General features: G+C 38.4%; 1 protein-coding gene across 3 annotated transcripts in view; it reads right to left on the bottom strand.

Moving 5' to 3' along the window:
- Positions 1-1,829: 1,829 nt before the first annotated feature.
- The window catches only part of SCRN3 (secernin 3), a 38,376-nt gene continuing 21,437 nt past the window's right edge, over positions 1,830-18,768 (bottom strand). For 2 of the 3 annotated variants that reach the window (XM_053597192.1, XM_053597191.1), the window contains exons 6-8: positions 9,946-10,108; positions 8,791-8,965; positions 1,830-3,973 (exon numbers count right to left, since the gene is read on the bottom strand). In XM_053597192.1, the coding sequence (XP_053453167.1) occupies positions 3,803-3,973; positions 8,791-8,965; positions 9,946-10,108 (509 nt within the window). In that variant the 3' untranslated portion in view covers positions 1,830-3,802. The remainder of the gene's footprint in view (positions 3,974-8,790; positions 8,966-9,945; positions 10,109-18,768) is intronic. The other variant, XM_053597193.1, reaches the window with a different exon arrangement.

Here is an 18,768-nt window from a genome sequence, read left to right as displayed (position 1 = left end):
ATGCTGACGAGGATATGGAGCATCATGAATTCTCATTCATTGCTGGTGGGGATGCAAAATCCCCACTCTGGAAGAAAGTTTGGTAGTTTCTTAGGAAAGTAAGTACCATATGACCCAGCAACCATGTGTCCCAGTATTTTCCCTAAATGAATTGAAAACATGTCCACACAGACATGCACACAGAAACATGCACATGGGTATTTATAGCAGGTTTATTCATAATTTTCAAAACTTGAAAGCAACAAGCAACTAAGATGGCCTTCAGCAGTGGTACGTGAAGTGGTATGTCCAGACAATGGAATATTAGTTAGCATTAAAAAGAAATTGGCCATACAAGTCATGAAAACACATACAGGAAACTTAAATGCTTATTACCAAGTAAATTAAAGAAGACAATCTGAAAAGGCAATGTAACTACATGATTCCAACTACGTGACATTCTGGAAAGGCAAAACTGTATAAAAAGATTAGTGGTTGCCAAGGGTTGGGAGGAGGAATGGATGACTAGGCAGAGCCCTGAGAGTCTTTGGGAGCAATAAAAGTATTCTGTATGATACTATAATGAAAGACACATGTCCTTACATTTATCAAAGGTTATAGAATGTGTAATACCAAGAGTGACCTCACATAAACTTTGGACTTTGGGTAATAACATGTCAAATGCACCATACTGGTGCTGGGATGTTGATAGTGGGGGAGGTTGTGAGACAAGAATTGTATCGGGAACTCTGTACTTTATGCTCAGTTTTGCTATGAACCTGAAACTGCTCTTAAAAAAGTCTATTTTTAATGACGTTTAAGGAGGGGGAACCATCAACATGTTTAAATTTTTAATAGATTACTCTGGACTACAGTGACCTACATGGTGAAAATAAAGAAAAATGAATGTCAGAGAATAGCTAACCACAGCAGTCCAGGTGGGAGACGGTCCTGGTTTGGTCTAGGGTGGTAGCAAAGGAGAAAGTGAAAACATGTTGGCCCTACGTTCCCTGCATAAATCAATGAACTGCTTACCCTTGTGTCTCTAATCTATTAAAAGAGAGAAGTACAGGTGTTGCCTGGAGGATCTTCATGATTTAGGGAAAACCCATCTCTGAACTACACGTAAGACAAACAGAATCAGTTGAGTACTTGAGTCTGACATCTTTTTAATGACAGAACTATGAGGTCTGACAATTCATGAACTCATCCTAGAAAAAGTGCTACATATCTCATTGCTGAATTATTACTGCAGTCACCTTTGAAGTACTTGGGAAGATGTGCACCAACGCTAGCACCGAGTCCACCCTTCAAAGTGAACTCTTTCTGTAATTACCATCAGATCTGCCAACTTAATTGTCCAACTTCAGGCAGATAACAGTTTTTATGAGACAACTTTTAAAACATAATTTCCTAAGTACTCTTTAAATATAACTCTACTTATTTAGTTTAATCCTAATTCTGGTGATAGTAATCAATAAATATTATGTAATCAAATACAAAAATAGACATTTCTATTTTTTTTTTAATTTTTTTAGTGACAGAGTCTCACTTCGTCACCCTCGGTAGAGTGCTATAGCGTCACAGCTCACAGCAACCTCCAGCTCTTGGGCTTAAGCAATTCTCTTGCCTCAGCCTCCCAAGTAGCTGGGACGACAGGCACCTGCCACAATGCCTGGCTATTTTTTTGTTGCAGTTTGGCCAGGGCCAGGTTCAAACCCGCCACCCTCGGTATATGAGAGCAGCACCCTACTCACTGAGCCACAGGCGCCATTCAAAAGAATAGACATTTCTAAAAACCAAAAAATAGTGTTATTTTGAGTTGGATTTTTTTTTTTTTTTTTTGAGACAGAGCCTCAAGCTGTCGCCCTGGGTAGAGTGCCGTGGTATCACAGCTCATAGCAACCTCCAACTCCTGGGCTTAAGTGATTCTCTTGCCTCAGCCTCCTAAGTAGCTAGGACTACAGGCACCAGCCACAGCACCCGGCTATTTTTTGGTTGTAGTTGTCATCGTTTGGCAGGCCTGGGCTGGATTCGAACCCACCAGCTCTGGTGTATGTGGCTGACGCCTTAGCTGGGTGAGCTACAGGAGCCGAACCAAATTGGATTTTTCTTTTGTTTATACTTATAATTTTGAGTCTTACTTAGTAAGCTTTATATAACTTTAACAAAGTTTTTTAAAAAATTAGGAAGATATTATCCATTTATAATGTTCATAATACATTATAATATTCACAATGTTACAATATTCATAATATTTCTATTTCATTACCATTACCTTCTTCCTCTTTCTCTTTTTACCAAGTAAATAGAAGTAAAAGACAAGAGTAATTTGAGACTCAAAATCAGTATCTCCTAAGGTCATGGTTCTTTTATACCATCTTCTAATCTTTCAAACTCTTCTGAGAAACATCTTATTCATATAAAAGGCCATTCCCATCAACTCATGTATGGTTAATAAACTGTGATATGCAAATACTATTCAGCCATAAAAAAGATGGGGACTTGGGGTGGCGCCTGTGGCTCAACGGAGTGGGGCGCTGGTCCCATATGCTGGAGGTGGCGGGTTCAAACCCAGCCCTGGCCAAAAACTGCAAAAAAAAAAAAAAAAAAAGATGGGGACTTTACATCTTTTGTATTAACCTGGATAAAGTATCACAAAAATGGGAAAGTATCCAATGTACACAATACTAATATGAAACCAACAGATAACTACATGCCCACACAAAAGAAAAACAAAATTAAATTCAAGTGGAGGGATCTGGGAGGAAAGAAAGGAAAGGGAAGAGGAGGGGATTGGTGTGCTCTTATCTAATGTGCACAACGTAAGAGTGTAACAGCACACCCCTTGGTGAATGGCTCAACTCCAACTTGAACTGCACCTAAGAAATGCAAACAATGTAACTGAATCATTTGTACCTTCATATTAAATCTGGGATAAATTAGAAAAAGACCATTGGGCAGCGCCTGTGGCGCAGTGAGTAGGGCGCCGGCCCCATATGCCGAGGGTGGCAGGTTCAAACCCAGCCCCGGCCAAACTGCGACAAAAAAATAGCTGGGTGCTGTGGCGGGCACCTGTAGTCCCAGCTACTCGGGAGGCTGAGGCAAGAGAATTGCTTAAGCCCAGGAGCTGGAGGTTGCTGTGAGCTGTGTGATGCCACGGCACTCTACCGAGGGCCATAAAGTGAGACTCTGTCTCTACAAAAAAAAAAAAAAAGAAAGAAAAAGACCTTAAGGGCAATGGCCCAAACATGCTAGATAATTAGAGCTATAATAAGCCAAAGCTTAATAAACAGCATGTTTGAATTTAATAAAAATGCAGAATCAATATACTATAATGATAAAGATAACATGTAAATCTAGAAAATTTTCTTGTTAGAGCTGATTAATATTTGCCTAAAGCACAAAAATCTCACCACTTGAGATGTTTTCTGTTACTAAAGAAAAATATCCTTTCCTGATGTAACTGAGAAAATGATTGGAGGGTACTACATAATTATAATAAATACACATGTATGGATAATTTTAATGTTTCATTATGCAGAATTGAGTACTTAATTATTAGGACAAACAAGTTATTGTGACTAAAGAAAATGATGCAAGTCTATCATCTGAAGTGACACATGGCTATCCCATGATATCTATATCTAATTCCAAAGTTGTTTTCTCAGTATTTCAGCAATATGATACGCAATTTTAATAGTCAAGACATCACTGGACTGCTAATAAAGAATAATCAGATCTGCTTAAATTAGATTTGTATTATTTGTCAAAGTGATAAGATTCTGACTTTCAGGAAGACTACCAACCATTAATATGATCACTAAGAACTAATATTTGATGTATAAATTTTAATCTCATCTTTTGTACACCGAGAAAAGAGATTAACAATTTTATCCACATCGAGATGCTTATTTTGAAGGATTGATTCCATTTCTTTGAACAGCTCTTTCTCCAGTTTCTTTATGTTGTCCAGTATTGTTTTAGCTTTTTCCTAAATATCAAAACAAACAAATACATGAGTTTAACTGAATTCTAACCCACTTCTATACAAGAATTGTTCAATCTGATCTCTACTTCTGGTTTGGCTTCCCTTCTATTCTTTAGATACAGAAGGGATGAAATTCTTTGGAAAAAACTATTGCTTTAGATTGAGCTAACACTAAATCATTATTTTTAGTAGAAAATACAAGAACAATGATATAGGACTAGTCTATAAGCAGGAAATGTAAAGACAATAGGACAATTGACAATCTGACATTAATTATATATGCAGAAGTTTGCTGAAGGTCGAGGCTGAGATATTTTTATCATATGAGGTCTTCTGGTCAGGTGCAGTGGCTTGTGCCTGTAATTCTGGCACTTTAGGAGGCCAAGGCTAGAGGATCACCTGAGGTCAAGAGTTCAAGACCAGTCTGGGCAACATAGCAAGACCCCTAACTCTACAAAAAAATTTAAAATTAGCCAGGCAAGTGGTGCATTTGCAGAATGCACTTGGACACTACTTGGGATACTGAGCCACGATCACACAACTACACTCTAGCCTGGGAGACAAAGCAAGATGCCCTTCTCTCTTAAAAAGAAAAAAAAAAAATTTAGATCTCCTATATTTAAAACCAATATTATCAAATTAAAGAAACAGAATAGTAATGTTCAAGGGAAAAAGCAACTAAAAGAAGACATTGACTTCTTTCTTGTTTCAAGAATGGGGGAAAATGTCCATGATTCTTACAGAGAGGAGCAATTTTTAAATTGTTGATGAATTACCATGATCTACTTACAAGGTTATCTAGAAAAAAAGTATATAAGAAAAAAGTTATTATAAAGTGAGTATACTTTGAAATAATTGAATCATTTTGGGGCAGAATTCCATAAGACAAATATTCTAATCCTAATATAAACTTCAATATGAAATTATATGTAATTTTTTCTGAGGAAATATTGCATTTTATATCAGTGGAGAAAAAATAGTTTTTTGGGTTTTTTTGAGACAGAATCTTACTTTATCGCCCTTGGTAGAGTGCCATGGCATCACAGCTCACAGCAATCTCCAACTCCTGGGCTTAGGTGATTCTCTTGCCTCGGTGTCCCGAGAAACTGGAACTATAGGCGCCCACCACAATGCCCGGCTATTTTTGTTTGTCTATAGTTTGGCCGGGGACGGGTTCAAACCTGCCACCCTCAGTATATGGGGCCGGCACTCTACCCACTGAGCCACAGGCGCTACCCAAAAAAAATAGATTTTGATTACCTTTTTTAGACAAAGAATCCTTATTTCATGACATATGCAAAAGTAAATTCCAGATGGGTTAAAGAATTAAATTATTTTTTAAACACACATACATACTAGAAGATGTTATGTTTATTTTGAAGTGAGGCAGGGCTCTTAAAATATGAAATTAAGATGCTTTGAAGGAAAAAACTAGCAAATATAATTAAATTTAAATTTTTTATCTGACAAAAAGTTAAATGTCAAACAATAAACGAGTAAAATTTTGTATTATAACAAAGGAGTTAACATTCATATATTTTTGCCTCTTTAAACAAAAAGGAAAACCCACAAACAAACCCAAATCAACTGAAAAAAAAAAAAAAAGGCTAAGGAAAAAAATAGGCAAGTCGGGCAGCACCTGTGGCTCAAAGGAGTAGGGCGGGCACTGGCCCCATATGCCAGAGGTGCGGGTTCAAACCAGCCCCGGCCAAAAACTGCAAAAAAAAAAAAAAAAATAGGCAAGTCATTTAAAAGGAAATACTAATGACCAATAAACACAGGAAATTTTCAATATCATTAGTAATAAGAACTATAAATTAACACTACCAGGAGGATTGACTCTTCCTAAGACATAAGAGTAGCTATTTACCAAGCCAGGACTAGACTGGCTCTAGCTCTTCTTCCCTCAAATTCCCTTATCTTTCCACTACTTTATTTTGTAAATCAACATTTGACACCTATGCAATAAAGCCTAAAATGGTAATAACTTTATTTTTTTATTATTATTATTTTTTTTTGTAGAGACAGGTTCTCGCCATGTTGCTGAGGTTGGTCTCTTAACACCTGGCCTAATGCACTCCTCCCACCTCAGCTTGGCCTTCCAAAGTGCTGGCATTATAGGCATGAGCCACCATGCCCAGCCCTTAAATTTTTATTTCACTATTACTTTGCAAAAACTATCGATCAGAAAATTAATTTTGTTTAACAAACTCTCAATACTAAGTTTATAAAACCCAGCTCCCAGAAGCAGTATTATGGGGGAAAAGGTTGCTGATGACTCTTGAGAACTCTCACAAGCAATGAGGGCTGTGTGGAGGTTGGTTAGGAAGGCAGAAAGGAAAATCCCTCCAGAGCAGAAGCTCCTAAAACATATCAGCAAGGAACCTGAGCAAAGGCACACACACACAAAAAAAACACAGCTCCTGACTGTTAATAGAACCATTTTGGGTTTGAAGGGCAAGACAAGCCCATGAGAGTGGAAGATACCACTGGCCCAGAGCTTAAGCCCTTGTCAGCACACTAAAGCTGGCTCCTGGTGTTAACAATCAGACTGCAGGTCAGAAGTGAAAACAAACTGGTCCCAGATGAAGCTGGAGAGACATCAAGAATTCACGGCAGGGTGGCGCCTGTGGCTCAGTGAGTAGGGCGCCGGCCCCATATGCCGAGGGTGGCGGGTTCAAGCCCAGCCCCAGCCAAACTGCAACAACAACAAAAAAAATAGCCGGGCGTTGTGGCGGGCGCCTGTAGTCCCAGCTGCTTGGGAGGCTGAGGCAAGAGAATAGCGTAAGCCCAGGAGTTGGAGGTTGCTGTGAGCCGTGTGACGCCACGGCACTCTACCCGAGGGCGGTACAGTGAGACTCTGTCTCTACAAAAAAAAAAAAAGAATTCACGGCAAACAGGAAGTTGGCAGAGCTCTTGGCTTTAAGCATAAGTGAAATAGGGGAGGGGAAAAAAGGCATGACCACTATGTAAACATATAACAAAAATAATTACCTGGAGGAAAATTCACTTAGTTTATTTAAATGAAAGGAGAAAGTAAATGTATATACTTTGACAAAGTAAAAGGAACTGTGGGCAAGAAAAATTAGGAGTTGGTAGAAGCAGATAAGAAAAGATGTGAGATGGCCAATCTTTTCTTTCAATGCAAGGAGTCAACTGATGAAGGCTTGAGGTGGCCTTTCCATTTCCTTCTCATCTATTCTTTTATTCTAGGAGGAAGGAGCAGCAGGGAGGGCTGAAGATGTATGGACATTATAGAATCTCTATCTCTATCTATGCCAGAAAAAAATAAATACATCTGCTTATTTCTGGAGATGAGTTTTGGGTGCTATATTACTCTTCTAAAATGCTTACATTTTAAAATAATGAGCAAAGCTGGCAGTGGTGCTCACATCTGTAATTCCAGCACTTGGGAGGCTGAGGTGGGCAGATTGCCCCAGCTCATGAGTTCGAGACTAGCCTGAGCAAGAGCAAGACCCTGTCTCTAAAAAATAGCCAGTTGCTGTGGCGGGCCCCTGTAATTCCAGCTACTTGGGAGGCGGAGGAAAGAGAATAGCTTAAACCCAAGAGTGTGAGGTTGCTGTGAGCTGTGATGCCACATCACTCTACCAAGGGTGACATAGTAAGACTCTGCCTCAAAAAGTAAAAATAAAAATAAATAATGAGCATGTATCATTTTGTACAACTAAAACTCATTATTTTAAGTCTCTGGAGTTTGTTTGTTTGTTTGTTTGTTTTGAGACACAGTCTCACTTTGTTGCCTTCAGTAGAGTGCCGTGGCATCACAGCTCACAGCAACCTTCAGCTCTTGGGCTTAGGCAATTTTCTTGCCTCAGCCTCCCGAGTAGCTGGGACTACAAGTGCCTGCCACAATGCCCGGCTAAAGTATCTGGAGTTTTGAGTCACTTTTAATGAATAAAAGTTCACTAGGCCTATATGATTAAGAACTTTATGTAAGAGACCAAGTCCACTGCCCTTCAGGGGCTTTGTGATTTGTGGTGTGGGATACATACTAAGCAAGTTACTTAAACTCTTCTAGTCTCAGATTCCTTATCAGTAAAAGGAAGATAAAAATATGATTCACCTCATAAAGTGGTTGTGAAGATTAAATTAAATAATCCATGTAAAACTAATATGTGTGTGATATAAAATAAACATTTGGTAAATGTTAGCTAATATACTAAATTTCTCTAAAAGATTCACAATACACATATTCTTTTTTTTTTTTTTTGAGACAGAGTCTTACTATGTCATCCTCGGTAGAGTGCCATGTCATCGCAGCTCACAGCAACCCCAAACCATGGGGCTTAGGCAATTCTCTTGCCTCAGCCTCCCAAGTAGCGGGACTACAGGTGCCTGCCATAACGCCCGACTATTTTTTTGTTGTAGTTGTCATTATTTAGCAGGCCTGAGCTGGTTCGAACCCGCCAGCCCAGTGTATATGGCTGGTGCCCTAACCACTGAACTATGGGTGCCAAGTCAATACAGGTATTCTTAACAAAAGGTAAAAAATAATACAGTTCTACGATAGTCTGAGCATCTAAACTATCTGTAAACCTACTTTTTTTTTTTTTTTTTTTTTTTTTTTTTTTTTATTGTTGGGGATTCATTGAGGGTACAATAAGTCAGTTACACTGATTGCAATTGTTAGGTAAAGTCCCTCTTGCAATCATGTCTTGCCCCCATAAAGTGTGACACACACTAAGGCCCCAACCTACTTTTTATATGAAGGAAGGAAAGCTGATACTCCAAAATTCAAAACCTAGATTGAATCACACTTCACTGTTAACAATACAACAGAGAACATAATCAAATCATACTTCATTATTATCTATTACTTCCAATGCCTGTTGATGTTTTTGGTAGAGTAGGTGTCTTCTGTCAGGCTTAAAATGTGGCTTCTCTCTAACTGGATCTTCAAGTTCAAATGTTGGTGAGCAGGTATCCCACAGTTGTGAAATATGTGGCACAAATATGAAAGGCTTAAAAACAGATCTAGAAGAAAAGTCTTTATTAAATTGATATGTCAAGACATAAACAATATTCAGCATTATTCTAAGTCTTCTAAGATTCCCTATAATTAGAATTAATGTCATATACTAATTTCTTCCTGTTGTAATGGTTATACCTATGCCTGTCTTCCCTGGTACGTTGGGATCTCCTTTGGGGCAAGCAACTATGCTTTTATTTAGCCTTGAATTTTCATAAATCTAACAGAGGGCCCGGCACATACACAGTGTCAGCAAAGTAATAGTTTGCCTTTCCTACTTCGACTTCTACCGTTGGAGGGTAAGAAAAACCCTAAATTTTATACACTGGGGATTAGGACGAGGTAAATATCAGCACTGATGTTAAAAAGGAGGACATGGGTTTCATTCCATTTTCTTCAAAATATCTTTAATAATATGAAAGACTATAACACTAACAGTAAATATAAAATCATTTCTAAATGTAACGTGCATTAAGTTTTGTGAAAGATATTAATGACAAATCAAGATAATCTCTAAAAGTCTGACCTAAAATATAGCTGGAATTATCGATATTTTATATTTTATAATACATGCATATGTATTTTACATATGACTGCATAAGTAAATCTGGTATACCTACATCATTTAACCTTTTATTAACTGGTTTCTTTTTATTAACTGGTATTAATCATCTAATGTTTGTAGTATCTGAAATCTGAGTAAGAAGACCTGTCTACTTTATTTTCTCGATAAGATTGAATATATCTGTGGGAAGGAGGAGTAGGGGTAATTGCATATAAGAACTATTAACATTTCCTTCCCTTAAAAAAATTAGAATAGTTGTGCACACATGGAAATCACATACTAAAACCTAAATAGAAAATTTGTCAAAAAATTATTGCCTTATTTGTGTAACATAAATTTAGCCTGACAAGATCACCAGCATGCTAATGATTCTATCCATCCTCTGATCCCTTGCTTTTTTATAGTATTTTGTGAGTTTACCTCTCAGGATCAGGAGTTCCTGTAAAGAAATGAATGCAAGGAAGGGTGGAGTCTTGAGGTAAAATAGAAATCATGCTTGCAGTGGTCAGGAATTCACCCTCCATATTAATCCCACTTGGTTTATCACAGAGAATTTCCATCATTGTCTCAAAAGTTATGTTTCCTAGGGCAGAAAATTTAAAAACCATTGAATTCATATGCCTATACAGATGTCTTGCAAATATGAACAGCTTTCTCTACTGATAATATATAACATAAGCTACTGGTCTCAGTATAAATTAACTAAGAGATTGACTATAAACAAACTTTGTATCAACTGCAATCAGACTCATTCTACTGCCACAATGAATATATTTTTAAAACATATATAACATATGCAAAGGCTCAAAACCACTGAAACAGGTAAAAACTTCCTAAGAAGAAGGAATCAATAATGCCAAAACACACTCAAATCCTATTACACTTACAGAATTTTTTAAGGCATATTGACTATGCAATGAATTAATGATATCACTATTATCTGAGTCTATCCATTTTGGGAAGCAAATATTAAGAGAATGTTGTGCTTAGTTCCGATATTATAAAAGATACTCTTTGCAAAATAAATTACTTTCCTATAATAATTTCTATGCCTAACATCAATAATCTCAAATAAAAGTGTGAATTGGGCTGGGCACAGTGGCTCACACCTGTAACCTTTTCACTCTGGGAGGCCAAGGTAGGAGGACTGCATCAGGTCAGGAGTTCAAGACCAGCCTGAGCAACAGCAAGACCCCATCTCTATCAAAAATAGAAAAATTTAGCTGGACACTGTGGCATGCCCCTATACTCCCAGCTACTCAGGAGACTGAGGCAGGAGGATCACTTGAGCCCAGAAGTTTGAAGTTGCAGTGAGCTATGATGATGCCACTGCAGACTACTTAGGGTAACACAGTGAGACTCTGTTTCAAAAAAAAAAAGTGTGAATTGTAATCTGAGAAGAATGAAGAAGACAAAATACACTGTTGGTTAACTGAATTTGTGCACAATTCTGTATGACTCCTTTAAAAGCTGAAACATTCACTCTGTATGACAAAATATTGTGTACGATGTAATACTATGTGATTATATTGTTTTCTGCTTTCATATTTAAAGTTTAATACATTTAAATGAAAATTTTTGAGAAAATATAGGAAAAGTAAGAAAACAGAAAAAAATCTATTTTATCTATTTAGTAAACACATGACCCTAGTTAGAACATGACTAAAGAGATAAAACCTATTTTATCTCTTTAAAATACAACGTGTCCCAGGAGGTAGAGAACGTCAGAATTCAGTATTTGGAGAGCATAACCAAAAAATTTAAAAAGTAAGTGATGCCCTCAGGTAGCTCTCTGCTATTTATATCCAGTCAAAGATGTTGCTCAGAATCTAACCACCTCATGACAAATAATAATAATAATAATAATTTTATCCTTCCCAACAGAGTCCCCCCTAACATAGCCTTTACTTCTCATGTCTCAATGTCATTCTCTTCTCCAAAATTTATGACTCCCAATTCCTCCTGAATCAAATTAAAAATTCTTTACATTAAAACTTACTATTAAGCTCAACTGAAAGGGCCTTTTTCTATCCACCTATATGCATTCCTGATCTTTTGTTTATATTGGTCCTAGATCTGTCATTAGAATATAAATTCTTTAAAAGACAAGAAAGCAGAGGGGCCAAAACGATGGATTAGAAACAGCATAACATGCTGCTCTCAGGGCAGGACTGACAGTGGTAAGAAAGATCTATCTCTTCTGAAAGACTGGCTGAGAGCACTGAGCAACAGGAGGCAATAGGAGGCTCCCAAAGTGAAGCAAGGGGGAAGAGAGGTGACCCACCCCCAGGACTGAAGGTTTACAGGGAAGGTACACGCACATGGGGAAGGAGACGAGAGATTCCTGAGGCTCCGCACTTCCCCAATTCCCCCTTCTGAACTGCAGGAAGCACCCTCCACCACAGTAGGCCACTGGGCTGACATAGGGAGTTGACTGGAGACTCTACACTAGTGTTTCTCTGGACAGAAGGTAAAATGTGGACTGGCTTGCAATCTTGGACACTGGGGCTGATCGCATTTTGAGATCGCAGACCCAGAGCACTGCATTTGTTGGGGGTCGGGTTGTTTCTGTTTCTACTGCCTCCCTATCATCCCTGCTGGGCTGGGGAGGGAGTGGGGAGGCTGGAAACTCTCCAGTGTCCTCTGGGCAGGTGCCACGCCCCCTGACCCATGCCAAGGGGGGACCTCGATGGGGCAAACACTCAGACTACTGTATGCTGTTCTCCAGCACCACTGCAGTCCTGGGTAGGGCAGTGCTTAAGCCTCAGCAGGCTACTGCCTGCAGACCTGAGCTGGACAGCACTCAGGCCATGTAGGCTAATCATGTCTACTGCTGATGGAACTAGGCAGGGTGATCACTCCCTCCGCAGCATGCCAACTGCCCATGACAACCAGAGGGAAACTGTAAGACATTAGATGTAGGAGAGTATCGTGTTAAAGGCTCCCAGTGTGTCTGCCCCTCTCTTGCTAGAGTAGGACTCAAGTGTACCAACCAGGGACCTCTCTCTCTTCACTGAGTAAGAAAGCTTCCAGCAGAGAAGAATAGGTACAGCAATGTGTCTTGAGCTGAGAGAAGAGGTTTCAATGAGAAGGACTCTGCATAAGAACTCTGGCAACATGAAAAAAACAAGCTGTTTTGACACCCTAAGGGATGTCTCCAGACCTGAATGAAAAATTCACTAGAGAGAGAGATAAGAAAAAATATAAGTTAAAGAAGTAAAGGAGTCATTTCTGGAATTTCAAAATACAGTAGAAAATTTTAACATCATACTAAGCAGTAGAAAGAATTTCAGATCTTGAAGACAAGGGTTTTGAATTAATCCAGTCAGTCAAAAATGTAGGAAAAAAGAAGAAGAAAGAACAGTCACTGAGAAATGACACTAGGTAAGCAAAAGGATATAAGAATCATACGTATAGCTGAGGAGAAGAAGAAAAAGCAAAAGTATGGAAAACCTATTTGAGAGAATAACAGAAAACTTCCCTGGTATTGCTAGAGATTTAAGATGCCCAAACACAAGTTGGTCCCTGAATACCTGGGAGATTCCTAGCAAACAGGACATTACCAAGGCACACAGTCATTAGTCTGACTCGGAGGGAACTGAAACACATGCTTCTTTTTTTTCCTTTTTTTTTGAGATAGAGTCTCACTTTGTCACTGTGGGTAGAGTGCCGTGGTGTCACAGCTCACATCAACCTCAAACTCTTGGGCTTAGGCAATTCTCTTACCTCAGCTTCCCAAGTAGCTGGGACTGCAGGTGCCCACTGCAATGCCTGGCTTTATTTATTTATTTATTTATTTATTTATTTATTTTTGAGATAGAGTCTCACTTTGTTGCCCTTGTTAGAGTGCTGTAGCATCACAGCTCACAGCAACCTCAAATTCTTAGGTTTAAGTGATTCTTTTACCTCAGCCTCCCAAGTAGCTGGGACTATAAGTGCCTGCCACAATGCTCGGCTATTTTGTTGTTGTAGTTGTCATTGTTGTTTGGCAGGCCCAGGCTGGATTCAAACCCACCAGCTCTGGTGTATGTAGCTGGTGCCCTAGCCACTGAGCTACAGGTACCGAGCCTGAAACACATTCTTCTTAATAAAGTATCACAAAAATGGAAAAGCAAGTATCGAATGTACTCAATACTAATGTGAAACCAATACATAAAGCATATGCTCACATATATTCAAGTGGGAGGGAGGAGAGAAAAATTCATCTAACTGGCAAATATTCTCATAGACTCCAGAAAAAGGGATAGAAAAAATATTCCACACAAATAGAAACCAAAAGCAAGTAGCATCTGGTATTCTCATATCAGATAAAATAGACTTTAAATCAATAATGGTCTAAGAAAAAAAGACAAAGATGATCATTACACAATGATAAAAGAATTCAAGTAAAAGATATAACAATCCTAAGTATATATGCACATAACACAGGAACTTCCAAATTCATGGAACAAATTATACTATATCTAAGCAAAGAAATAAACAGTAGCATCATAACAGTCAGGGATTTTACATTGATTGAACTAGACAAATCATTAAGGCACAAAATCAACTCAGAAACACTTATCTTAAATGGGACTCTAGAACTAATAGATCTAATCTAAATTACAGAATATTATACCCCAAAACGGCAGAATATACATTCTTTTCATTAGTACGTGGAGCATTTTGCAAGACAGATCATATGTTAGGCCACAAAACAAGTCTCAGCAATTCAGAAAAATTTAAATTATATCATATATCTTCTCAAATCAAAGTGTAAAAAAAAACCTAGAAGTCAATTTCAAGAGGAATTCTGAAATATACACAAATACATGAAAATTAAACAACCTGTTGCTAAACAATACTTGAATCAATGATAAAATTAAGATGTAAATCAAAATATTTTTTTAATTGAATAGCAAAGATGACAAAAGCTTCCAAAATCTATGAGATATGGAAAAAGCAGTGCTAAGGGGGAATTTCATAGCCTTAACTGCCTACTTCAAAAAGATAGAAAGATACTACCTAATGTCACATCTCAAGGAACTAGGGGAAAAAAACAAACCAAAGCCAATGCTAACAAAACAAAAAAAATAACAAAGCTCAGAGCAAAAAATCAAATGTAAACAAACAAAAACAAAATACAAATGATCAATGAAACAAAAATTTGGTTCTTTGAAAATATAAATAAAATCAACAGACCTTTAGCTAAATTAAACAAAAATGAAGAGAAAAGGACTCAAATAAACTCAACCAGAAATGGAAAAGGAGACATTGCTACTGATACCACAGAAATACAAAATATCTGTGACTACTTTGAAAACCTCTAAGCCTCTATGCACATGAACTAGAAGCTGGAGAGGAATGAATGAATTTTTGGAAACACACAGTCTCCCAAGGTTGAATCAGGAAGAAATGAAAATCCTGAACAAACCAATAAAGTAGCAAGATTGAAATAGTAATAAAAATCTCTCAACAAAAAAATGCCCCAGACCAGACAGATTCACAACTGAATTCTACCAGACCTACAAAGAACCAGCACTTATCCTACCAAAACTATTCCACAACATCAAGGAGGGAATCCTTCCTAATTCATTCTATAAAGACAGTATCACCCTGATACCAAAGGTAGGAAGGGACAACAGAAACAGAAAACCACCAACCAATATTCTTCATGAACATAGATGTAAAAATCTTCACCAAAATATGTGCATCAGCAAACCAAATTCAACAACATATCAAAAAGATAATTCACCATGATCAGATGTGTTTCATCCCAGATATACAAGGATGGTTCAACATATGCAAATCAAGAAATGTGATTCATCACATAAACAGAAGTAAAAACAAAAACGATATGATCCATCTCAATAAATGAAGAAAAAGTATTCAATAAAATTCAGCACGCTTCGTGATAAAAATCCTCAATAAACTAGCACAGAAGGAATACACCCATAGTAATAAAATCCGTATGTGACAAACCCATAACCAAAATCATACTGAATGGGGAAAAGATGAAAGCATCCTCGCTAAGAACTACAACAAGACAAGGATGCTCACTGTCACCACTTCTATTCAGTATTATACTGGAAGTCCTAGTCCTAGCAATCAGACAAAAGAAAGAAATAATGGACATCCAAACTGGGAAAGAAAAAGTCAAACTATCCTCATTTACTGACAATATGATCTTTTATCTGTAATAGACTCCATCAAAAGCCTACTACAATTAATAAAGTCAAGTCTTAGGTTATAAAATTAATGTACATATATCAGTAGCATTTCTATATACCAACAACAGTCAAGCTAAAAATCAAATCAAGAACCCAATACTAGGGCGGCGCCTGTGGCTCAGTGAGTAGGGCGCCGGCCCCATATGCCGAGGGTGGCGGGTTCAAACCCAGCCCCGGCCAAACTGCAACCAAAAAATAGCCGGGCGTTGTGGTGGGCGCCTGTAGTCCCAGCTGCTCGGGAGGCTGAGGCAAGAGAATCGCGTAAGCCCAAGAGTTAAGAGGTTGCTGTGAGCCGTGTGATGCCACGGCACTCTACCCGAGGGCGGTACAGTGAGACTCTATCTCTACAAAAAAAAAAGAAAAAAAAAAAAAAAAAAGAACCCAATACTATTTACAATAGCTGCAAAGAAAATTAAATATGTAAGAATATACTTATCCAAGGAAGTGAAAGAGCTCTATAAGGAGAACTACAAAATACTAATAAATCATAATAAATGACACAAATAAATGGAAAAATATTCCATGCACATGACTTCAAGAATCAACATTGTTGAAATAAATGGCGCAGGAATCATTGGCTAGTTATTTGCAGGATGGGGGAAAAAGCTGGTTCATACTTCATTTTGGAATAACTCCAGAAGAATTTAAAATTTAAATTTACAAAATCAAACTATAAACATAATAAATAGGTGACCATTTCCATGCTACAGTGAAAAAGACCTCTCTGAAAGCATGATACTAATGCTAGAAACCATGTAAGAAAAATATTCCACATAGGATACTTTTTTTTTTTGAGTCAGAGTCTCACTATGTCACCCTTGTAGAATGCCGTGGTGTCACAGCTCACAGCAACCTCAAACTCTTGAGCTTAAGTGATTCTCTTGCCTTAGCCTCCCAACTAGCTGGGACTACAGGTGGCTGCCACAATGCCCAGTTTTGTTTTGTTTTGTTTTGCTGTTGTTGTTGCAATTGTTGTTTGCTTAGTAGGCCCAAGCTGGGTTCCAACCCGCCTGCGTTGGTGTATGTGGTTGGCGCCCTACCTACTGAGCTATGGGTGCCAAGCCTGGGACACTTCTTTTTATGTTCAAATTTTCTGTGTTCTTATATTTAAAGCTTTTTTTGTTGAGACAGTCTCACTATGTCACACTGACTAGAATGCCGTAGTGTCACAGCTCACAGCAACCTCAAACTCTTGGGCTTAAGCGATTCTCTTGCCTCAGCCTCCCAAGTAGCTGGAACTACAGGTGCCCACCACAACGACCAGCTATTTTTTTGTTGTAGTTGTCATTGTTGTTTAGCAGGCCCCGGCCAGGTTCGAACCCACCAGCCTGGGTGCATGTGGCCAGTGCCCTAACCACTGAGCTATGGGCACCAAGCCCTTATATTTAAATCTTATGCTAGGGTTTTGTTTTTCAATCTAATTTAGCAATCTTTGTCTTTTATTTGGAGAAGTTAATCCTTTTAAATATGATATTACTGATAATTTGGGATTAAGTTGACCATTTTACTATTAGTTTTCTTTTTCTTTTGAGACAAGAATCTCACTCTGTTGTCCTGGGCTAGAGCACCATGGCATCAGCCTCAATGTCTCATCCTCCCTATATGCAACCTCAAACTTTTGGGCTCAAGAGATCCTCTTGCCTCAGTCTCACACATAGCTGGGACTATAGGCATGCACCACTACACCTGGCTAGTTTTTCTACTTTCAGTACAGATGGGGTCTCACTCTTGCTCAGGCTGATCTCAAACTCCTGAGCTCAGCAATCCACCTGCCTCAGCCTCTCAAAGTGCTAAGATTACAGGCGTGTGCCCCCACACCCAGCCCCTACTATTATTTTTCTATTTATTCCATCTATTCTTTGATCATCTTTCTCCTTTCCTGCCTTCTTTGTAATTTATCAAGTATCTGTTATTCTATTTTCCTCCTGTTAGCTTATTAGTTACATATATTTTTTAAACTCCTATTACTTTCTCTTGACTTACTAGTCTGCCTTAGTCATTCACCTAATTAGTTCTTTAATGACAAATTAGCTCTCAAACTGATAACTTTAATTGATAATATTTGTTATCAATTATCACAAGGACCTTACAGCAGCACTTGGCTCCAATTACTGCCTCCCATTTCTCGTGCTATTCTCATGCATTTTAATTCTACTGTGTTTGTTCTGGGTCTTCTGAGAAGCAGATGCCACAACACGGGATTAAATGTAAGAGGTATTCCAAGGAAAATGCCTGTGGGAGAAAATGGGGAGGGAGCCAGAAGAGGCTTGGAGAATCACCAGCCTTGATACCAGTCTGAACCTGAGTTTAGGAGAGAAGGAAGAGAGGTTGGGTCAAAGTGTCTTGACTGCCATGCCATCTAAGGAAAGCCTGGCAAGGTTGTCAGCACTTTATCCAAGTTAGCCATCAAAGGAGTCCTCTGTATCCCAGCAATGGGCCTGCCTTTGTCCGCTGCGGCTCTCTGTCATTGACCAGAAGCATCCTGTGGGAAGGGGAGTACTGCGTGGAACCCGTGCATATTAGACTTTAAGCAGAATGAACGGAAAATGTTCATTATTTGTAGTTAATATTCATTTATCTATGTATGTACTGTTTCTGTTGCTCTTCAACCACTCCTGCATACCTTGCTTCTTTCAGCCTGAAGAATACCCCTTAGTGCAGTGGTTCTCAACTTTCCTAATGCCACGGCCCTTTAATATAGTTCCTGTGGGTCGCGACCCACAGGTTGAGAACTGCTGCCTTAGTGATCCTTTAGTACAACTGGCTAGTGACGATTGGTTTTTTATTTTTAGAAGATATTTTCACTAGGTGTACAAGTCTAAATTAGTACTACCTGTATTATCTCTGTCCATCACCTTTAAAATGTCATTTTGCAATCTTCTGGGTTCCCTCCCTTCTGTTAAAAAGTAAGCTATCATTCTTAAAATTGCTTCTTGAAGATACTATGTATTTTTTCTCTGGATGAGTTTAATATTTTTCTGTCTTTTTTTCTCTCAGAGATCTTACTATGAAGTGCCCAGGTATGGTTTCCTTT

The sequence above is a fragment of the Nycticebus coucang genome, chromosome 7, assembly GCF_027406575.1.
Source record: "Nycticebus coucang isolate mNycCou1 chromosome 7, mNycCou1.pri, whole genome shotgun sequence".
Taxonomy (NCBI): domain Eukaryota; kingdom Metazoa; phylum Chordata; class Mammalia; order Primates; family Lorisidae; genus Nycticebus; species Nycticebus coucang.
This window is presented reverse-complemented; position numbering and strand designations above follow the sequence as displayed.